The 23847-nt window shown below is 48.3% G+C and overlaps 2 protein-coding genes across 3 annotated transcripts in view; both read left to right on the top strand.

Annotated features, from left to right (window-relative positions):
- The window catches only part of LOC144120589 (monocarboxylate transporter 4-like), a 111266-nt gene that overhangs the window by 51670 nt on the left and 35749 nt on the right, over positions 1 to 23847 (top strand). The window lies entirely within an intron of this gene.
- LOC144120588 (monocarboxylate transporter 12-like) lies at positions 70 to 23847 on the top strand. 2 transcript variants are annotated; one of them, XM_077653158.1, is made up of 5 exons: positions 70 to 199; positions 8120 to 8367; positions 11393 to 11536; positions 13297 to 14280; positions 22457 to 23847. In XM_077653158.1, the coding sequence occupies exons 2-5, from the start codon at positions 8148 to 8150 to the stop codon at positions 22642 to 22644; spliced, it is 1536 nt and encodes a 511-aa protein (XP_077509284.1). In that variant the 5' UTR covers positions 70 to 199; positions 8120 to 8147; the 3' UTR covers positions 22645 to 23847. The 2 variants fall into 2 exon arrangements, with proteins under 2 accessions (XP_077509284.1, XP_077509283.1); XM_077653157.1 differs by having other exon boundaries at positions 13297 to 22573.

Below are 23847 nucleotides of genomic sequence, written 5' to 3'. Positions count from 1 at the left end.
CCTGTGCGCCTGCGCCGCTTAGCTTCGATGCGCGCCCGCGCCGGATGCGCTTACGCTCCCTCCGCAGAGCGCGGTTACGCTTCCCCGTGTTCGCATATATCTTGGACGACCATGTACGGCATCGTCGAAGTCTTTGGCGTCACTAGGCAAGAGGCCTCCAGGCCGGTGACGCTCCGCGGGAGCCTCCTGGTTTTGGCGGGTGAGTGGAATCCCCGTTCTGCTATTCTGTTCCGTTTTTGTCAACAGCGTGTCCAAACAGCGGGTCTTTTCATATGTGAAGTGACGGAATTAGTGCGCGAAGCAGTTGATGGTGTTTTTGCCCTGCTCATGAGGCGTGTTTATCTTGTGGGCTTAGTTACGAATCTCTGCCGAAGTGTTGAGTGGCACTCCGCCCACATATCGCGGGTTCGGGCCAAAGCAAGCTGAGGGTACAGCCAGCGTTCGGCGTGGCGCGCTTTCGCTCCGAAGGAAGGTAGGCGCCGTTATTTGAGAGCGCACCTGTTTATTACACAGGAAGCTGCATTACATAACACTGCACTCATCCCCACACCTCAGTATGCAACCCATAGCCCAGCCGCAGCGCCCAAAAGCGGTCCCACGGAGCCACGCGCGCATATCAGCAAAGACTACATACGGGCGTGAGGGCACAGCTAAGGTCGATCGCATGCCACACGGCCAGCCGGAGGGTTAAATCGCGCCTGACACAACACGAGGGAGGATGGGGAGTGCGCGGAGCACATCTTGACGACGCAGGCCGCACGTCTATGGCTCATTGCGCGTCGGCACCGGCAATGGCCGGCCGTGACGGAGAACCAGCCAAATCAGACCCTCCCGAATCTGGAGATCGTCAGCGCCGCACAGGCGTTCGAAAGTACTCCGGCAGTTCAGGCCTGGACCCAAGCGTACATACTAGCAAGATAAGATTACACCACCCGCGCTCTTGGTCCCCCGGCAAAAGCCGGGGCACCCGGGAGACAAAATATATATACACCTCTCTGCTGCCCGAGTCGATGGCGGTCTCCCCGTTCATTTCTCGCGGGCGTCCTCTCGCCGAAACAACGCCCCCCAACGGTCACTCGGAGTGACCCAATGGGAACGCCAGGTCGAAGCGGGAAGAACGGAAGAGAGGGTTGTTTACAGCGGTTCTTCAAAAGAGCTTCCCTTGGAAAGGAGGACAACCATCGCGGCTGCCTGCATTGCGCTCGCGGACACCCCGCGGGGAATCTCTCTAACGATCAAACGACAGCAGTGGGGTCGCACTCCGATCGCTCAAGAAGCCCAATCCCCACAATCTGTGTGTGCAGGAATTGAGAGGTCAAAAAGCGCGTGACTTGTTTTTTTCTTTCTGTTTTCATTACCAGTGGTGGTTTTGTGGTTATGGCGCTCGGGTGCTGACCCGATAGACGCGGGTTCGGTCTTGGCTTCAATAGTTGCATTTCAATGGAGCTGAAATGTTGAAGGTCCGTGTACTGTTTAATGCCAATGCACGTTAAAGAACCCCAGGAGGTCGGCATTATCCGGAGCCCTCCTCTGCGGCATCCCTCATAGCCTGAGTCGCTTTGGGACGTTAAACCCCACAAAACACTAAACATTATTGCTAGCTACCTGTATACGTGTGCCCCACATGGTTGTAATTGAGTGAATCTAATCACTCCGGAATTATTGTGCGCTGATTAAATAGCCTTTGCTACTGCTGCTAGCCTAAAGCAGCGAAAAGACCCTGATGAAGGACCCGAGAGAGATGGTAGCTAGTAATCTTCCAAGAACCTGGCAACCTGCTTACTATCTTTTTCTTATCTGTCTGTGGCGCGTCGGCCAAGCAGCGCGTGGTAGGAAGCGTTACTTCACTGCGAACGACCTGCCCGTTTCCCATTCAGGTCGCTGTCAGGACGACGAGCGAACGGAAGCGGCTGCCTCTCGGCATTTGCGTGTGCGAAAAGCTGCAGCGTTTTGCGTTCGGAGTTCGCCGTTGCTGCTTCCGCTCGTTCCCGCAGGGGCGTCCCCTCTAGGGGATGTTGGTGAGTGGTGCGCCACCACGTACCCCACACCCGCGCTTAGGCTGTGGGTGACTTTGCCGTGTCAGGAGAAAAGGGAATCCTGGTGGCTGAGCAGACGCCGAGTGTGCGGACCTTAAAGGCCCATCGGCAGATGCAACACTCCAATTTGGACCCGGTTTCCTACAGACGGTACCCCCGGATTGATTCGCCCGGTGGAAATCAGCCAGTTGCCATTTCCTGTCCTCCCTCCACACTTTTCTTTCTTATCTTCTCTCTCCCACCTATCCTGTCATCTCACTTTTTCCTCACTTTCTTACTTTCCGGGCAGAGAGGGTTAACCTTGTGCGTATTGGTCTACCTTAGCCCTTATCCATGGAGTTGTAGTGACCGCGCATGGTTAGTGCGTCCAAAGCATTCCCATGTTGGGCACCATGGTGGGCGACCAGTGCGGCTGCCGAACAACATACCGTATCTTATGGCTAACAAAAAGCATCATTCTGATCAGCCCCTGAAAAGGGGCCGGACCGACGTCAAACATGATCTGCAGAAGTCAACGGAAAGCTTTCCAAAAGTTTTGTTGTGCACTCTATAACCGCCGATCCTGTAGCTGATTAATCAGCATTTGCAATTGGAAAGAATATCAGAAACTCTGTTGGAAAAGACTTCGAAGCGACGGAACAAAGAACGGGAGGTCTCCTCGTAGAAATCGAGACGAAAGACCAAAGCATCAGACTGCTAACTATGAAAAGGCTTGGCCAACTGGATGTGTAGGTTACACCTCACCGCACCCTTAACTACTCCAAAGGAGTCATTTCGGAGCACGAACTTTTACAGAGTGCTGATGGGGAGACTGAAGAAGAACTTGCCGCGCAAGGCGTAATTTCCGCCCGCAGGATCACAATCAGAAAGAACAATGCAGAAATAAAGACAAAACATATTGTCTTCACATTTAATACCACTACTCTCCAAGACTCCATTCATGCAGCATACTTACATTGCAAGGTGCGCCCTTATATAAAAAACACGAGGCGTTGTTTCAAATGCCACCGTTTTGGACATGGCTCGATGTCATGTCGAGGCAAGCCTACATGCGTCACCTGCGGCCAAGACTAACACGCCGAAGAGAAATGTGAGCGCACTCCGAAATGTATCAACTGCACCGGCGCACATCAGCGTACTCGAGGTCATGCCCTATCTGGAAGCGAGAAAATGAAGCAATCAGCTGGAAGACAAAAGAGAACTTATCGTACCCAGAGGCTAGGAAGCGATTCACCTTCCAATAGAAGGGCACTTTTTCTGACGTGGTGAAGCGGGAACCGCAACCGCGTTCAATTTCAGTTGGCACACAGGTCGAGCTGCTGGACCCGGTGTCGACATCAAGGTACCTACCCCATCCACAAAAGGCCGTGGCACAATACACAGGCCTGAAAATTTCTCGGGAAGATCATGTGGTCTACGCTGGAGGCCCGTCCTCGACGTCGTCGGCAGTGGCCTCCTCGGTGACGGGCACCCAGAACAGCAACGCTGAACTAGACCTGTCTCCCCCCCCCCCCCTCACAAAGCAGGCAGGGGCTGCTCCAACAGACTCAGTTCCTGAAGCGGAGCCTGATGTAGCTGCTGCACCAAAAAACAAATGTCACGCGAAGGCCACGAGCCATCGCAGCACTGAACTAGCCTCCAGCTCTTCTGTGGAGGACATGGAGGTCTCGGTAACCCTACCGGCACCTTTGCCGCCGAAGACCCGCTGCCTCTCTGGTGGCCGTGGTGTCGGCAAAGAAAAAATCCGTATTCCAACTCTAGGTGAGAACATGACGTAGTCTTTAAGGCGTAGTTTATGAGTACGAATTGTGTTCCTATTCATACTTACCCAGCGACTACACTCCCTCATTTATAAATATGGCTGTTTCATTGATGCAGTGGAACTGTTGTGGCATAAGACACAACTATGACGACATCAGCATATTATTAGAGGAACACCGACCGCACTTATTTTGTGTTCAAGAAACACTGTTAAACAACACACAACAAAAATTTATTCCAATACTACGCACTTTTTCGAAAGCATCGCGTTGGCACCGCCGGGGGTGGTGTTGTCATTGTGGCGAGCTGCTGTGTAATAGTCAAGGAGTTAACCCTGAACACTCCTTTAAAAGCGGTCGCAGTAAGAGCTCTGTTTAAACGTCTGACTACTGTGGTTTCTCTTTAGCTTCCACCAAATAGTTGTTCTTCGGTAAATGACGTCCTAGACTTATTCAATCAGTTACCAAAACCTTTTCTGATCCTTGGAGACATGAATGCTCATCACCTATTATGGGGCAGCGATAAGACAAATATGCATGGGAAAATCATCGAACGCTACTTGACGCAACAAACAGTGTCATCTTGAACAAAAGCGACGTGACGTACTGTAGCACCACGAAAAGAGCTTACTCTTCAATAGACTTATCGCTTGCATCGCCCGGATTGTCCCTGGATTATTCTTGGAACGTGATGCAAAACCCTTTTGGTAGCGATCACTTTCCTATCCTCCTTCAAGCCACAACTCCAAGCGCAACGCCGTTTCTTCGGCCTCCTCCGTGGAAGTTGGGACATGCCAAGTGGGATGTATTTAAAGAATATGCCATAATAACACACGAAGGTCTCGCACATCTAACTATAGATGAAGAACATACGGCGATCACAAAGGCAATTATCGAGGCAGCTTCAGAATCAATCCCCTGTTCCAGTGGAAATCTCCCAAAACGTCCAAACCCGTGGTGGATTGAAGACTACCGTCAAATGAGGAAACCACAAAACAAAGCATGGCATATCTTCAAACGATATCCGACCATCCGAAAACTCATGGAATTTAAAAAAAACAAAAGCGAAATGGCATTATGTTGGGCGGAAAGCAAAGGACCGGTCATGGAAAGAGTTCGTTTCTGGAGTAAACAGTCGTACTTCAGATAAATTAGTGTGGGAAAAAATACGCAAGATGGAGAACAGGGCGCTTACGATCCCTCTTCTAAATAAAACTGATGCTGGAAGTACATCCTTTAAAGAACAGGCAGATATATTGGGAGAACATTCCTATAATGTATCAAGTTCTGCAGGCTATATAGAGTTCTTCAAGCATAAAGAAAGCGCCGGAAAAAAGAGGTTACCACATTCAAGTGCAAGCGAAGAGTACAACTGCGAGTTCGCACTGTATGAACTCGAACTCGTGTCAGCAAACTGCAAGGCCACTGCGGTTGGTCAAGATGGAGTTCATTTCAGCATGCTGCAAAATCTCCCTCCTTCTTCACTTGAATCATTGCTGTCCTTTTTCAATCGTATTTGGAACGAAGGTGAACTGCCTAATGAATGGGAAACTGCAATAGTCATCCCAGTACTCTAGCCGGGAAAATACCAATGCCTTGCAGAAAGCTATCGTCAAATAACTCTGACCAGCTGTCTCTGCAAAACCTTTGAATGTCTCGTCAATACGAGGCTAGTTTACATTTTAGAAATGAACAAGTGAATAGATCGATTCCAATGCAGTTTCCGACATCATAGATCTATGGTAGACCTATTGGTGTGCCTTGAAACACACATCCGGGAGGCCCACTCAAATGGCCAATACTGTCTGTCGGTATTTTTCGATCTAGAAAAAGCATACGACACAACATGGAGGTATGGAATCCTCCAGGACCTTGTAAGCACTGCAATTGCTGAAAAAATGCTCCGCTGTAATGAAGACTTCCTTTCCGTACATTTAGGGTCCGATGAGGCCACACGCTTTCTGACGTGTTCGTTCAAGAAAACAGGGTCCCCCAAGGTAGCGTTTTGAGTGTGGCGCTCTATTCCCACAAAATAAATTCATTCATTAATATCATCGCGCCCAGTGAGCAATACTCGTTGTACGTAGATGAGCTGCAAATCAGCTTTGCATCCTGAAACTTTGCTATCTGCGAACGACAAATACAAACAACTGTCAATCGCCTCAAAAAGTGGGCGAATGAAAATGGATTCAGGTTCTCGCTAAAAAAAAAAAAACAACTGTGTCAGTGTGCTTCTCACGCAAACGAGGCCTACTTCCACATCCATCCCTGCATCTCAGTGGAAAAACCATCCCGTAAAAACCGAACAAAAGTTTTTGGTTTGATCTTTGATTCAAAACTAACATTCGGACCACACATCAAACAGCTGAAGGTCCGCACCCAGAAAGCTACAAATATCCTGAAAGTTCGGTCCCACAGGACACGGGGTGCAGACAGGTTTCGCTTACTCCGCGAATATCGGTCAATGATTCGCTCAAAGATGGACTATGGGTGTGTTGCTCATTCTTCAGCCCGACCATCCACATTTAAATCTCCAGACCCCGTCCATCAATACGGACAAATGATCATTTTAGGCGCGTCCCGACCGTCACCTATTCAAAGCCTATGTGTGGAATGCAACGAAACATTTTTGCTATCGCGAAGAGCGTTCTTAATACTGACATACGCACAAAAGGTATTCTCATTGCCGGAACCGCCCTGCAAACCTATTTTAGAAAATACACGTCCGACGGCTCTCTTCCGAAATAAGACAACATACATACCAACCATAGGATTAAGGGTAGACTAGACCGCCGAATCATGTGAACTCAATCTTTCTGTGGAGCATCTGTACCCATACGGAAATGACGTCGCACCTTGGATGAAAACGTGCGTGCAATGTAATTTCGCATTGGCCAAGTACGACAAGAAAGCTCTACCATTGGCATTTATACAAAGGTTGTTTTTTTTAATAAAAGGAAAATATAGCGAATTTACAGCTTTATACACAGATGGCTCCAAAACTCATGACAGGATTATTGCAACTGCCGTGCAAAAGGGTTCAGCCGGCCGTGCCATTGCAATTAACCCAAAAGCAAACGTGTACACTGCGGAATTATATGGAATATTAACGGCACTGTACGACACAAGTAATCAACACAATAAAAACACAGTAATGTACGCAGACTCCAGAAGTGCCATGACTGCAATTAGCTCAAAACATAGATCCAAAAACCTTGTTTTGCTCAATATCCTGCAAAAACTGCATTAGCTTGCGATACGCGGGTACAACGTACATTTCTGCCGGGTTCCAAGTAATGTTGGGAATCCGGGAAACGAACTCGCAGACTACGTGGCAGGAAATGCAACCAGGAGCGACGTCTACAAAATGAAGATTCCCAGCCAGGACTACAAAGGACAACTTAAGCGAGCGCTTAAATCTAAATGGCAGGTTGAATGGAACCATGAATAAACAATAAACTGCACCTCGTAAAGCCAAACATAAAAGAATGGAAGGATTGTCATCACAAAAACAGATTTTATGAAGTCATACATTCAAGACTACGAATCGGACACACACACTTAACGCACAATTATTTACTCAAGGGAGCAGAACCACCAGGATGCGAGCACTGCAGTTTCCCGCTTTCAGTCGTTCACATCCTTCTAACCTGCCCATTGTATGAAATGCATCGTCATACTCACTTTGCAACCCTTTACGAATACCACGTACCATTCTATCCATTTCTTCTGTTAGGTGATGAGCCTATGGTACCGTTCGACAAAGTTCTGTAGTTTTTAAATAGCACTGTAATTTTAAAGTTTTTATAGTTTGTTTCATATCACATCATCTAAAGGATACTTTGTCACAGACAAGGAGGCGCCGTAGCCAAACACGGTGGGAATCCGGGAAACGAACTCGCAGACTACGTGGCAGGAAATGCAACCAGGAGCGACGTCTACAAAATGAAGATTCCCCGCCAGGACATCATCTAAAGGATACTTTGTCACAGACAAGGAGGGAGACACCTCCACGGTGGGAGACAACTCCTCGCCCTCTTGCTCTTGGCAGGGCCCTACATTCAGCCTCCATTTCATTCCATCTTTATCGCCATGATTATACCACATTTTAAGTAAATATATTTAGACCACTTGATTTCATTCCAGCCATTTACACAGGATTTTTAATCTTTTATTTGTTTATTGCGCGCAGCGTTTTATAATTGCATCATTTTTACTAGTAAACTAAATTTAAATAAACATTGCCTTGGCGCTTTTTGGCCTTAACTGCCCTTGCGCCAATAAACTTTAAAATAAAATATTAATGATAGCTTCCGCTTGCAGCAGCAGCAGTTTACGTCCAGGGCGTGGAATGTCGAGGACTTCGTCATCCAAGCGCTGCCCGGCATACGGCCTCGACTCCCGACAAAGCTGGGTGACGGCAGCGTTCTGCGGACTGCTCCTCTTCTTGGGCCTGGCGACTGTACGCGTCAGTGGAGTGCTCTTGTACGGCATCGTCGAGGCCTTCGGCGTCACTAGGCAAGAGGCCTCCTGGCCGGTGACGCTCAACGGGAGCCTCCTGCGTTTTGCGAGTGAGTGGAATCGCTGTTCTGTTGTTCTGTTCCCTTTTTGTCAACCGCGCGTCGAAACAGCGCGTCTTTTCATATGTGAAGTGACAGAATTAGTGCGGGAAGCAGTTGATTGCCCTTAACTCGGTGTTGTTGCCCTGCTCATGAGGCGTGTTTATCTGCATGTTTAGGATTTGAGAGCGTAAAAAGCGGCTGAAGTCGCTTTGGGACGTTAAGCTCCACAAAACACTAAGCATTATTGCTAGCTACCTGTATACGTGTGCCCCACATGGTTGTAATTGAGTGAACGTATGTTGCTATTTGAATGAGTTTCTTTTTGCTGCAGTTTTGTGTGATATGTCTGGTGAAAAAAGTTGTGTATCTATTTATAATGTAAATTTATTTATTTACTTCTGTGCAACATTTATTGCCTCAAGGATTGAAAGGAGTATGTAATGATTGCTGTTGTCATTTCGTCGCGCTGGCCTATCTTCCAACCGAGCATAAATGCTTGTGCAGGCAGGTGTTTTACTTTTACGCTGTAATCATGTTCAAATAAAAAAGTACAAATGCTGTCTTGCATCGAACTGCCGCGCGAATTCCCGATATGATTGCAGTTGTAAACTTTCCTATATGATAAACCGGCGTCGTCACAAAATCCGCCGCAGAGCAAAGGCACATCGCCGTGAACTATATCCATCTGTGTCTTACGCAGGTCCCGACCTCACTATTGCTGCTAATTTTTATTGGTCGTCCCTACAGCTCACCTATTCCCGCATTCGGCTGTTTCCTTACTGCAAGTGCACACTCTGTTATTATAGCAGACTACTGGTATTGGTTGTGCGAATTACAAGGCTTTCACAAGTATATTTGCGCTCTTTATTAAAGAACTACATTCTTTGGCCACGTTGATGTTTTCCCGTCTAGTGGCGTTGCCCGTACATATATTTGAGTAGCTCGCTTCGAGATCCTGAGTTTATTTTCAATTTTGTGCTTAAATTCATGTCTCGGCCTCGTGAGCCGGACTGAAAAGATATGTCTGTAAAATACATTTCTGGCGGAGCGAACGAGTTGTTCATAGGTAGAGAGTGCCTGTGAAATGCAATCCAGCCCTTCGTTTTCAAGGCCACGGTCTGCGGTCCCTACTCCACCCATGACAGTGTTCTCGCTCACTAACCACTGCCTCATCACCTATTGTCAACACTTGCTTCGTTGCCTGTCTATTGAACATTTTTATTTTACTTTTCATCCTTATTTTTTCTTCGCCCGCATGACTTTTCGGGCCCTCTCTCCTACTGAGTAATACGTTCCACACGTTAGCACAACATTACCAGAAAATTACAAGTTCTGCAGGTTCTCTCAACTAGTTTATACAATGCTTCACTATCTAAGCCACAAAATAGTTATTTTAAGCATTAAATGAGTAGAAACAGATACTGCTGCTCTACGTGGCGCTGTTTGCTGTTACCTTTTATGGGGGACTTCGGCCTTGTACGCATGCTGTCTCTGTAACTATTCTTCGCTAAATTCCCGTATCCTGTCTCCATATCACAGATGTAAAATTGTTGCTTGAGTGCTGTTGCCACGAATCCGAATGTTACTCCTTTTTATATTTTATTGAAGAAGGAAGGTGACAGGGACTGATTCTGTTATTAAGAAATTCTTACTATGTATTCTTTTTTTTCTAAAATGTTTTTGTTTACCGCTTCTTGTACGGGGCGTCTTATCACTTTGTTTGCCACGCGAAGGGACTTATTGGCCACATACTCGCTAGATGCGGCCAGATCCAACCGGAAACATCGTCTATGTAATGTTTTTATACGTAGTGCAGCCAAGAGAGGTGATATCATTCTGATTCGGACGGTTTCCAAGTGCACTTGTGGCTATGGCAGCCACCCAATATTTTTTTTTTCGGTCAAGAGAACAAGTACGTCTATCCTAATGAAAATTGGCCGGGTTTTAACATAATAAAATTGAGTAGATGTGCGGCAGCATGGGTTCAGCCTGTTGGCTCATGGTTGTTGCTTTGCTGGGTCGTCGGCACGTCGGGCGACGACATTAGACTCAGATTAGGCTCTGATAGAATTTAAGCTTATCTTATCTGTTCGCATTGTTGATGGTAGTTGATAAAATCGACGATGCGCAATGCACAGCGCGAGAGCGTGTTGCAGTTTAACACGAGGCGTTTTCGGCGGCGGCGATGACCTAGTGCTCTCGCGGCAGCTGCCTGATTTATTTATTTCTATTTGATTTATTTATTTATTTGATTTGATTTATTTTTATCTTAACATGGCGCCACTAGGAAACGGCAAAAGAAAGATCCAGGTAAGATTCATGGCCAATGTTCGTGAGGGGGGTGATGGTAGATTTTCACGGCGGAATGGTATCTGTGGCCAAAGCGCCATGGCAGAGGGTATTTTCTTCTACTGAAGGTGGACTCAAAGATCCATTTTCCAAGCATTTCGCTCCAAATAAAACCAGCACCAGACCAGAGGAAAGCTTGTCCCCATTGTATCACCAGTGGGTACCCGGCGGATCCGACCCCGCACCTCCCGAATTGTTGGTGTGTATGAGTGCTTTCGCATTGAAACAGTTAATTTCGAGCTCAACGCATGCCTGCCGGTCGCCTCTGTCATCTATCTGCCGTCACCACAGCGTGACAAAACATTCATCATTTTTTAGCGCAAACAGGACAGGACTCAAACTTGAGTGCCTTAAATTTCGATTACGACATTGGTTTTCGCTCGTACTCCATGTCTTCAAGAGGACATGAAAAAATAATGGGGCCATCAATGTAATCTGATGCGGCAGAATGCGTTTTCTTAGTTTACATCCTAAGCTGCAAACAAGCTTAAAATGATGTGCAGCTTCTTCGTTTAGAATTTCTTTTATTTTCAAAGCCGAAAGGGAAAAATACATGGCTTTCATCCGTTTAATTCGTAGACTATTTGGAAACTAAACTCGTTTGTTTCTTCGTTTCTTGCTGATTTTCTGCTCGCATCCACTGATCTTAACAGAAACCATTGTTTCTTTTTTTCTCTCTCTGCAGGCCCCATCACAGGATTCCTTTGCAGACAATACTCCTGCAAGGCTGTTCTGCTGGTCTCCTCTTTCGTCACGGGTATCGCCACCGTTGTCTGCTATTTTGCAGAAAGCCTCACCTTTATCACAGTCTTTTACGGAATCATTCATGGTAAGCAAGATTGCAAGAAGAAAAAGAGAAGGAATGATTGTTAACATCATTAGCATCGTCCCCCTTCTGTCACCCTTTTGTAGAGCGCTCGAACAGTGTGCACCACGCAGTACAGACTGGAATTAGAAATCAGCCCAAGGCTTCCGGTCAAAGTGCTCGTGCCCACCTTACTTGCAGATGTGGGTGGCCGTACTTCCGTGCATGCGTTGCCTCTAAGAGCTTACAAGCTGCGACGTGGTGTCGATTTTTACGTAAGAAAGTGCGCCGCTAGAGCGATCCACACAAGGGAGACGCGTTCTGTACATTAGCTTTTTCTGGCCCTTATTAGTCCTGCGATCTCTGCAATACTTTCCCTGTTTTCCCACCTGGCGCTCTCATCGCGGGTGTGCCCTTATCCTAATCCACCGCGGTAACTCAGTAGTTACAGGGCTTGGCTACTGGGCCGGAGTGATCGGGTGCAATTGCTGCGGCCGGGTTTCGATGCAGGCGAAACGCCAACGGTGGCCGTGTGAGGGGCGATGTTAGTGCACGTTAATGAAATTGTTATGGAGCCCTCCACTACGGCACTTCTTTGTCCATTTCTTCGTTGACTCCCTCTTTCCGCCATCTTGGGCACTGGACTTGCCTAGTGTAGAACAGAAAAAGGCGGATGATTAAGCTCCCTTACGTTTTCCCGCATATTAAAAAAACGGCTTCTTTCTATTACTATAGTTTAGCTCCTTTAAGCCACCTGTTCAGTGGGGCCAAAATGAGATTGGTGCGCTTATTAACGCAACAGAGTTAAAGATCCCATTCGGCGTAAAACACGATTTCAGCATGACTAGAAAATTGTGATTGGTCGAGAGAATTATGACGTAGAAAAGCAGCTTCACTGAAAGGAAGAAATGTAGTCAGGTGGGGAGCCAGACTCTCTACCTCGACATCCCTAAGTAATTTTCGTTCAGTTGGATAAATAGAGACATTGTACAGTCGTGCGCGCACCTGTCTGGGTGGCTTGAACGGTGCACAGGGCAGCACCCTTGCTTCGTTTAAGAGGCGTCTAGGGTTTAAAACAAAACATTAGCGCGCATGCGTATTCCCATGCATCGTGTTTCCCTATTCAGGTCTTTAAAAATTATATCGGGCCCACGAGGCCTCAGTGATTGCCATTAATGTACAAGAGAGCACGCCGTTCGAACGCTCTAGACAGTTGCGTGGACGACTGTATACACGCACCTCTCATCGCACAGTAGGCGGATTGCATTACAGAACACTGTGCTCGTTTTTGTCACTTTTTGTTTTTTTTCAATCACAAATATATTTTTTTTTACGCGGCACACGTATATTCATTTTTCTCTATGCTGAACACACGTGGTCTTATTATGTTTCTTTTCTTTTCCTTTGATGCCATACACCCGCTACCGTTAATGCTGCGCTGTAAAGAGGAAGTCAGGATTTACCTCTCAAGCTGTTATGCAGCTCTCTTCTGGCTTTCCTCGCTAAACTTTACCTTAAAACCTTCAAAGTAATCTGCGTCACCATTTAGTGTGAACAATTATGTGCAATATTGAAGTATGTCGTGGCAACAAGCGTGTCGATGCCTACCAAAGGGTGCGCCAGGGGACCCCCGAGTGACCGTAGGGACCTTTTAAAGCTATTGCGTCATTCTCCTACCCCTTTTTAAAATCATTTCTTATGTTTACTCGCCCTCTACATAGGTGTCATCACTCAGTTACATCCCAGGTGCCTGATGAAACCCATTACTGTGTTCTTTATTGCAGGCATCACTCTCTCCGGCCTCTTTATCGGAGCCAACGTTCTCGTGGCGCAGCACTTTGAAAAGCGAAGAGCGACGGCGTGCAGCCTTATGTTCACCGCCGGCGGAATCAACACCTTTGTTCTGCCCCCGCTTCTCGAATTCTTCCGCACGCAGTATGGCATTCGCGGAGTCTTCCTCCTCTACGGAGCCATCCTGATGAACGCTTTTCCTTTCGCCATTGCTCTCAGACATCCACCGCCATTGCGTAATCACGGCAAGTCGCGGAGTTCAACGAGCCATTCTTCGAACAACCCCCCAATTCCCAACGGCATTCCTCGCACTAAGCTCACCGCAAATGCTCTCCCGACTTGCAAACCAGTAGAGATTTCAAGTGATATGCAGGCACGCGTGAATTGCTCCAAACCATTGATTCGAGAAGCTAAAACTTTTCGTTGCAGTGTAGATGATGAATTCTGCACCAACCGAGATCATATTCCTTCTCTGCAGTTCAGGATAAAGAGAGTGGCCGCAAGACTGAAGGAGTTGTTCAGGCTATTCATGACAGTCGCCTTCTGGGTGAACGTCACGTCTTTCTCGGCAGTGACCCTTGGCATGTCCATGTTTGTTCTCTTATCCACAGATTTTGCGAATGACCGCGGCATCGCCCCTTCGGAATCAGTGTACCTGCTGCATGCTTTGTCTGCCAGCGACCTTGCCTTCAGGCCACTTTCAGGTTTCATCATAGATTCCAAAATTCTGTCACTCGAATCTGTCATGCTCTTGGGATTTCTCATTCAAGGGGTCGCGTTCGAGTTACTCGCATGGTTTGGGACATTCCACATGATGCTCATTTCTTCCGCGCTGGTGGGGACCACATGCGGGTCTAGGACCGGGCTCATGACCCCAGCCTTGGTGAAGGACTTTGGTATGGAAAAGCTCCCTGACATGCTAGGAGCGATGTCATTCGGCGTGGGAGTAGTGCTACTACTGCGACCACCCGTTGTAGGTAAGAACCACGTAGTTTTACTAATAACCGCTTGTGTACAGTGTCGAAGAGAGCAGACGAACACAATTTTACACCTTAGTGAAGCAAAAAGCTTCACTACGCTAAATAAAGCAGTCTTCGGGTGGGCAGCACAACGACCTTCAGCTCAACATAGGATAGCAGGGTATGACCATGTGCGGTACAATTATGGCGTCGAGCCCATGACCCCTGACGTTAACCTATGACCTTTAGTTCACTTTGAAGATTGGGTGACCTTCGGATTGACCTTTGACCTTAAGAACATCCGTTTAGGTGATGTGAAGCCACGTGATGACATTCGAAAGGGGTGTCGTAAGACCGTGTGAAACCACGTCATAGCCACGTGGGCGTGTAGGCATATATACAGTAGAGCGGCTGTCGCTAGCGTGTAGCGGGGATGCCATCGACGAGCCTCAGGCGCTTAGCAAGCGTCCTTGCTTTTCGCTGAATTCCAGGGTTAGCCAAGTTAGGCCACTGCCATTTTATTTTGTCGTGTATTTCCTCGGCCGCACTGTTTGGCGCAAGAAATCCTTAGATGCTTATGGGTCATAAAACCCAACGCCACACGCAAACACAACGATGAGTGGTTGTCATATAAATAAACTACAGACGCTTTCCAGTCGACTTAACCAACGTATGTTGCAAAAAATAAGAAGAATGGCCAACTCTGATTGCGTTTCTCTCCGATACAGCGTTACCAGTAACCTACCAAGGGCTAGTAAGCATTAAAGCACTGCACGGGTCGCATTCCAAGGCGCGACCCTGGCCCCGATCGAGTCAGAGATTTAAGCCAGACCGGCCCAGCCCTGCGGCTTTTAGCCCGGGTCCACTACATTATCCCTGCACTGAGCCCGGGGCGGGGCCGACGAGCTCGACGTAAGGCCCGCCGCAGCTGAATAGGTAAACTGCGACCTCAGTGTCCTGCGACACAACTAAATAAGTGGCCGACAAAGACAGTCGAATCGCAATACTTATTGAAAAAATAGGTTTGGTGAAAAGAAAAGGAAGAGTAGATAAGGCTGGCTCGCCCGCTCAACTTTTTGAAGACTAATCTCCTCGGCGGGTAGCCCCGAAATTCAGAGAGTTGCATAAACGCGCACAAAACTTTGCGTTATCGGAAGTCGCAACAACGTCCGAGTCGTGCAATCCGCGTCCGAGAAGCTTGGTAACCTTAGCAAGATGATAAATCCATTAAAACAAATTTAGAAGTCTTGCACAATCAAACATCATGACCCATGTGGTGCACGTTCATCGAGGGTGATATATGAAGTTCTTTTGTCTTGCAGATACATTTACATTCTGCGGTTTAAGTGGGGAGATAAAAAGTTTCTCCCAGCTTAACCGCGTCTGACACAGTTCAAAACCGCCAGACCGCACCCCGTGATTGTGTACACTACCGAGCGCTTGCCGACCATGGCGGGCCTTGCACTGAGGAAACAAAGGAACGACACATTGGCTGACACAAAAAGGCATTTATTGCTACAGCATAAATAACTCCAGCTAGCAACTACATATGCTAATGAATCGAGGTCGTCCGACTCACCAGCAAGGTTCCGAGCGAATGTTCGTCCGCGCTAGGGCAAGGGATATACTCTGAGGCCGGATGGGACGAGATACGGGAGCCAGTCTTCCCGCCGCTTCCTCGCCCCGATGGCGAAGAGCCGAGCCGGGGGCGACACGCCCGCTCGCGCCGACGATCCCGGCCGAACCGCCTTCTGCCCTCTCTCGTTAGTTAAGGTAACTAACAAGGGAATATGTTCCTCTTCGAGTCGAGGCTGCTGCTGCTGCACTGTGCCTCGCAAAAAAGCAAACACAGGCGACTACAGCGCAGGTCCCCACATCCCCCCAACCTTAAATAGACACAAGCGCCTTAAAGTACATGCTATGTAGGAGTCTCCTGGTCTTCATGTCCTTGAGGCCCGTGCTGCAGCGTATGTCACGCCGACAGCGTCCACGCAGACTTCCGCGGTCTTCCGAAGGCGGCGTGAAGGTCTCCGCTGGGATGACTCGCATGGCCCGCGTACTACCGTGTCCGCAGGCCCGCGAAGAGAAGGCCGGTCGGAAACTGTCGGCCAGGATTCTGCATGCAGCAGTCGCCAGAACGGCAGCCGGGGGTGGCTGCTCTCTTTTCTCGCCAAGGCTGCCCCGGATGGACGCGGCGAACAGGATACAGGCAACTCCGTCGGAGCAGGCGGCAGCGAGACGATTTGCAACGGGCAGCAAGCCTGGATGGCTCCATCGGATCTGCAAAATTGCCGAAACGCTCTCGGCGTGAATTAACGTAGGTCACTGGAGGGTAAACGGCGTCCGCAAGGGCCTCGTGGCACAATGCCCACCTCGCTAGCAAAACGTGTCGGGCGGCTGTGCAAACGCAAAGTTCGAGTGGACAAAACACTTTCTTGAGTTGAACGAGACTGCTCCGTTTGTGCGAGGTTATCAAAAAAACGGGCGGGCGGCAAAGTGCGTTCCCTCTCAACAATACGGTCCGATGGTCGTGTCCCTTCTGACATGGCGCAGGCAGCTCCGAAAACCCTGAGGTCTAACTACCACTCCGACTACGACCGTGAACACAACAAAGACTCGAATCGGGTTACGTGCGCGCAGCCGCGAGGAGACATCAGCTTTGTGGGGTGGTCCTACCCCCCTCACTGCACGAAGCAGCTCCTGAGCGGTCGGCGCCCACCGTATCGGACTGTGTTGGAGTGCCCGGTGCCGAGCTGCAATACCAGCGAGATCGGACCGGCACCCGTCGCCCCAGGCCAGCCGGCTCCCAGAGCCGTCACTTCCCATAGTCGAAAAAGAGACAGCAGAGAAAAATATATACAGGAAACTTGAACCACCCACGCGGCTTTCGTGCTCACTCGCTTCGGGCTCGGAAACTCCGTGGGCGCTAGGCCTCGCGCTCCCTCGATGCGGCCCGAATGATTCTCGCGAAAAAATTCCAGGGAAACTTGACAAAAACGTGCTGAGCCTGTCGAAAAGTTCAAACATACTGAAGCACGATACTCACACTCAAGAAAGCATGCCGCAGGGCCTAGCGATCAAAATTCCCTCAGCAGTTGTCAAGTCTAAACAAAGAGCGTTCCTCCAACCGAACAGACAGTCAACCAATGCTGCAAAAGCAGGCCCCACGTTGGGCTGCCAGATATAGGGTTTTAATCGAGGAATAAATAGTTTCTCCCCGCTGAATCGCGGCTGACACAGTTCAATACTGCCAGACCCCACCCCGTGATCGCGCACGCTACTGAGCGCTGGCCGTCCACGGCGGGCCTTGCTCTAAGGGAACAAAGGAACGACACATTGGCAGACACAAACAGGCATTTATTGCTGCAACAACAATAACGCCAGCTAGCATCAAAATATGCTAAGGAATTGAGGTCGTCCGCCTCACCAGCAAGGTTCGAGCGATTACAGAGTTATAGCATATAGCTACCGTGTTTACGTTACCGTTTACCGGGCCCGACAAGCGATGTCTGCGCATGCACCGCCACTTACCGGTCCGCGGGCACTTTACGGAATCTCTTTTAGCGTTGCGGAGAGTTAGCGTTCACTAGTAAACAAACATGGCGGTGCCCTGCACTGCCGCTTCGGACCAAATACAGTACCGCCGCCGCGTTCTTCGGCGCAATTTCTCGCTATACATGAAGGCATTCGCTTTTAATTTGCAAACTCTCACTCATACGTTGAGGTTTGAGTAACAACTGGGCCATAATTTTGCGATTATTTGCCGATTTTTGAGCAGTTAAGCCTGACTATATGTCGTGTACATAGCCAAATAACAAGGACTACACTGCAGCCCTGCAGTTTTGTGCCCGATGTAACATTTTTTCTTTATTTTCACGATTTTTTTCATAGAAAAAAAGACTGGTAATTCCATTGATATATTCATCAGTAATTGCAGAAAATAAAAAGTCTCCCCGGCACGGAGTTGGCGCGCTTTAACTTACTGCCACTAGATGGCGACGCAGTGTTCAGATCCAAACACATGAAGAAGCGACGATGCGACTCGGCAAACAGGTGTCGTAGTTGTGCTTTTTTTACAGCGCTCGCAACGCAATGTGCGCTGTGTATGCAAGCTTACTGAGGTCTACGTAGTGAAATTGTCCACTGGCCAGGGTAGGCAAAGGTGTCTAGCTTCACGGGCACATTTGAAAAGCCGCTGAGTTGGCTGTTAGCTGAAGTGTAGTCGGTACATCTTTATATGCAGAGAAAAAGATTATTAAAGTGTAGCATTTCACTTCATAGAAACGATTGCAATGCATCCGTATTTTTATCATTAAAAACTGGGCATCTGCCCTCATCATCACTCGTCTTAGCCCTACGGTAACTTGTTACGGGAGAGACGGTACGCTAAAACGTTTTTTGGAGTGCCCCGCGATAACCGGAAAGTTCGGCGTCCGGTAACACGGTAAGCGGTAACGTAAACACGGTAACGATATGCTATAGCTCTAATGTTTGCGCGCGCTAGGGCAAGGGATATACTCCGAGGCCGGATGGGACGAGATACGGGAGCCAGTCTTCCCGCCGCTTCCTCGCCCTGCTGGCGAAGAGCGGATCCCCGAGCGACACATCCGCTCGCGCCGACGATCCCAGCCGAACCGCCTTCTGCCGTCTCCCGCGTGCGAACAGGCTCTCGCGGTGCGACGCTGGCGCCCTCTCTCGTTAGTTAAGGTAACTAACCAGGGAATGTGTTCCTCTATAGAGGCGAGGCTGCTGCTGCATGGTACCTCGCTAGAAAGCAAACACAGGGGACTGCAGGGCAGGTACCCCTACATCTGGCCCAGTTACGACCTTTCGATGGAGGTAAAATTCTAGAGGCCTGTGTACTGTGCGATGTCAGTGCACGTTAAAGAACCCCAGGTTGTAGAGATTTTTGGAGTCTTTCACTACGGCGTCCCTGATAGCTTGAGTCGCTTTGGGGCGTTAAACCCATAAACCAAACAACGGTCAAACCGGCCGGTGTATGAATGAAAGAATAATGGAGCTCAGGAGGACGTGTAGTAGAGACGGTAACCTTTCTGTGCGTTGTCATGACTGTGAAATGTAGAATGAATCGCTTTGTAAACCTTTGATTGAAGCGTGCAGGATAATAGCTAAGCACAGGAGCTAGGATGTGAGGAAAATTATTGAAGCAGATTTGCTTCAAAAAGCGGGTGCATCATGCGTCAGCGCACTACCCGTTTCACTGAATGTCAAAGAATCATCATTTATAAGTGCGGCCATCTGATGTCAGTATATTCAGGTTGATGACATCACGGAGCAAAGTATCATTCGTGTCAATGAACCATTAGTTGGATTTGAACGCTTGTGTTGCCTGCGTCCTTCTTGTCCTTTCTTGTGCTCGATCGTATCCGTAGTCTGCAATTCAGCAACTACTGCCATCTCTTGGCCTCCAGTAGCGAACACCGCATAACTCAATGGGGATGTTTTCGAGTTTTGAAGAAAAGTAAAAAAGTCGGAAACTGTTATTATCATTGACGTCTTCCTATTGGCTGCAAATTTTGTCCTATCAAATGCTTCCTACGCTCACACGCATTATTTCCGATGGCCGTAGAAAATGAACTGGACGTACCCTACCATCGAAAATCCCACGCTGCTTTCAAATGTTCTACGCCGCGCGGCTCACGATGGCAGCCGTGAAAACAAGCAGCACTTAGCCAGATTCCTTGGGCTTGCACATCACTGAACAAATTAATGTAAAGAATGCACAATGCAAGTAGAAACGCAGTGCTCATAACCGTTGCAGCGCAGTGCAAACTATAGCCAGCAAAAGAAGAACCGTTACCGCTCATGGTACCACCGTAGTAAAAAAAAAATAAGGGAACGCTTAAGCTTCGCCTTTAAGAGTGGAACGCCACAGCATGTTGCAGCACTGCCAGGGAGTCCACGGAATGCCATCGCCCTTTCGGCGTGACGCCTTGCCCGTCAGACAAATCGGTCTGCTACGTACGGTGAAACGGACGCGCGGAGCGTCAAACAACGTAGAAGCGCTGCCAGGCGTCTTGCCGAAACGCGCGGGACTCAAGTTGCAGTCGTAGTTCGTCGGCACACATTTCTCGACAAACCCGATGCCACTAACGCCAGCATAGCTTCCGCGCCGAACGAACGGGCAGCAAGCCGCAAGCTTCGTGGTGAACGCGCTTTGGATGTGCGCTGCGTTGTTCGCCGCTCACCGCGTGATTACTGCGTGCCCGCACGGCCCCACTGCGCCCGAACGAGACGAGCGGGAGGCGCTGCCGTCGCGCGCCATCTGTTGGTGCAGGGGCCACATTGCGAGGAGGAGGAAGAGGATTTTTCGCGCACGGCCAACGCCTCGGACGCCTACGACACCGGCTCTTCTACGACACGGGGCCCTTAACGCTGTCGCGTCAAAAACCCGTCCGTCAGGCTTGTAGCCGGTTGCGAGGCCTCATAATAGCGTTCCTCTGGCACGCTGTGGGGTGTGCAGAGTACACTTTGGAAAATACTAAATCCCACCTAATTCAATGCTGTGGGCAAAGAAGTTAATGCTACCATCAGGAAATTAGAAGTGAAATCTCTAAACCTGTTCAGGTGCTAAAACGATACAATATTAACTGGCCATTTCGGTATTCTACGCCGGTATGTTGTTTTATAAGTGGTTGGCGCAAGCCGATCAAAGAGCATTCTTAGAGACTAGGTGCTTTGATATTTCGACCTCTTATTTGGTGTAGGAAGCCTTATACTATAGATTCTTGTGCTGGACGGTATTGTTTGTATTTCTGCTTGGTGTACGCCCAAAATAATGAATGTCATCGTCATCATTAGGAGCATGAGAAGACTGATTAGGTCCACTCAAATACTATAATGTCCATCCCAATGGTCCTGCGCTTGCCGCAGCCACACTATCCTCCCTGTCTAAGCAAACTTCGTAATCTTGTCTCTCCTGCGGTCATTCGGCGTTCACCGGTGTCGTTTTCGTTCCCTTGTCCGCCACTTTATTGTCTGCAAATTGCTTGAAATAGTGCAGAGAGGGATGGAGGATTTGCTTTTATGCACCTGATAACTGAGTCGACCGACATGAGGCGACTGATTTGCTCGTCAGGTGCGGAGATGAAGAGGTCTGGGTCGGCTCGCTAGAACATCACCGGAAGATACTCTGGCTACTTTTTACCTAGCGGGCGAAGCGCCGTAAGCGCGCTGGCTTCTTTGCGGAGCAAAGTTCGTTGCCTTGTTTTTGTTCATTGCAAAAGTGATCTCCTTTTCTTCTCTCTCCTTTTTATCTCCCACTCGGTTCTCCTTCCCACGTGTAAGGTCGCATACTGGGCGTCGCCTACTTGACATCTCTGCCTTTCCGTTCATCTTTTTCTCTCTCTTTCTCTGCTCACTCTTCGTTTCGCTTCTTATACGAAAACTCGTAGTTCACCTTTATTAAAACCCACGCACACCACCTAAATCGCGGCAATTCTTTTTGTGCGGCAAAGACCAGGAAAGTCGACACGGCTGTTTGCCGGGGTTTGCAATTACAACTGTCGAAATAAACCTCGGGTACAGGTTCAAGCTCCCTGTATGTTGAAGGGAAAATGGGAAGGAAAGAAAAAGAGAGAGTGAAGATGAGAAATGATAATTTCGTTATACAAAGAGCGACATGCGGTGATTCCAGGAACGTCCAAGTGCACATGAGCTAGCACATGTTTCACATTAGGCATTAAAATTACTTTCTTTGGGGGTTTATTTCTCCATTTAGAGAGAGAGTACTCGGCGCCTTAGTGGCTGTTCCATTGGTATAATGATTGCGCTCGGATATTTTTTAGCCGGAGAGAATTCTCACTATTGTACAGAATAGAAATTTTGTTTCATAAACATATGCAAAAGAAACAATATCAAGAATATAAACATTTAGCACAGGCTTCTTCTTCACGACCAAAAACAGAGGTGGGCTCGCTGCTGTGTTGCGTAGTGTGTATAATACAAGTATAATTGCCTCACGTATATTTTTGCAATTCTTCGATAGATTCACAGCATCGCAGTGCATAGCCTGCCATGTATTACTCCCCACGATCGTAACCCTTAACCACAGTCGTTTTAATAAACCCGAAACACATGCAATAAATTTGCGTTCACGTGAAAGTAAAGACATCAGAGGAGTTTCTTTTTTCTTTGTTTTTGTGTCGTTCAATATTCCGTTCTTTTTTTCCAGGTTTCTTCAGGGACAACCTCGGGTCGTACTCCGGGCTTCTTCACGTGATGGCAGTCATGAACGCCGTGCTCTTGCTTGTGTGGGCGCTGAAGGTCCTGCAAATTATGAGAAAGGAAGCTCTTTTGAAGGCAACGTACTCTGAACTCGACGGGAAGGACGTGGTGAAGGACCCGCAAGAACAAGCTTAGTGGATGGTTCTTGCAGCAAAACTTCGCAATAGGCTCATCTGCGGGATGCATTGTGAATGCCGCCTTAATCTGGACACTAGCTATCGAACGTGTCCAGCGCGCAACACCGTCGCCGGCCCTTTTGTATCAACGCTCGTGCTTCATTCGTTAAATTTATTGTGTGTACGAATGAGACTCTCAACAGGCGGCTTACCAGATGATAGGATGGAAAAAATTTGCTCTTTCTTATGATCATATGAAAATTTGTCATCACATAACTGCTTCCTCTGAGTGCTCAATGTGCACGATTTGAACCCCAGTAAATCTAGGCAAACGCTTCTTCTTTTCACGGCAGCCACCATGTGGCACGTGGCGCTGAAGACTGAAAACCACCCCAGAAATTGCGAAGGTTATAGATAAATCGCATTGATTTATATAGCAGTCATAAATAGTCGGCACAAGCTCGGGAAACATTTACAGGCCAGGTTTTGCAGCAGTGAGGAATATTCGGCCACGATAATCACAATTTTCGCGCAGAATCTCTCAAGACTCTCTAGTTTACAATTGCATCTTTTAACTTACAATTACAGGTTTTGCAATTACAAGCTTTAACAAACCCAATTTAGTGGCGCAGTATTCGCTACTGGTGGACAATAGAGCACGTTTGTTGTTGATTACCAGGAAAGCCAGGCATGCCCCAGGTTTGTCTCCCGTATCTATAGCCACAATTCCACAGTCTTGAGTTCAACTACAATTAGGTGAATTAAATTACCGCAGTTAGGTGAGTTAAAGGAGTAGTGGCACTAAATCTATGGGCCCCGTTCTATTCGCTGGGAACACTGCGCATGGCTTCGGTAACCCTGCAGCTAAATTTAATATGCGCTAAAACGCCTTCGATTGCTCAATATGACGTAACCTCTGCGCAGTAGTTTCGGTTTTCCGTTTCTACAAGCTAAGATCACGACAACGCATATCCGCCGAAGAGACTAAAAAATGGCGCATTTACTGTCGCTACCAGGAAAGACTGTGCACGCGCCGCTACACTGCCAGAAGATGAATATTCTGCCTTGCGCTTGCGGCGTATGCTAGAGAGGTACGTTTCTGAACCCGCTTCTCGCGCCAAGCTGAAGGCGCTCGTCATATGTTGTGAAAGTTGATCAATGTCGGCCGTGCGTATTATAAAGTCAAAATAAAAATATGTACGTATCATTCGTTTTGCGCATT

The sequence above is a fragment of the Amblyomma americanum genome, chromosome 2, assembly GCF_052857255.1.
Source record: "Amblyomma americanum isolate KBUSLIRL-KWMA chromosome 2, ASM5285725v1, whole genome shotgun sequence".
Lineage (NCBI taxonomy): Eukaryota > Metazoa > Arthropoda > Arachnida > Ixodida > Ixodidae > Amblyomma > Amblyomma americanum.
The sequence above is the reverse complement of the archived record's forward strand: the minus strand, read 5'-3'. Positions and strand labels throughout refer to the sequence as shown.

Excerpts from the sequence above, each read along its gene's own strand:
- LOC144120588 (XM_077653157.1), top strand. The coding sequence starts at position 8,148 with ATGTCGAGGACTTCGTCATCCAAGCGCTGCCCGGCATACGGCCTCGAC. Across the intron at positions 8,368-11,392 it reads GAGCCTCCTGCGTTTTGCGA|GCCCCATCACAGGATTCCTT; the intron begins GTGAGTGGAATC and ends CTCTCTCTGCAG. Across the intron at positions 11,537-13,296 it reads CTTTTACGGAATCATTCATG|GCATCACTCTCTCCGGCCTC; the intron begins GTAAGCAAGATT and ends TCTTTATTGCAG.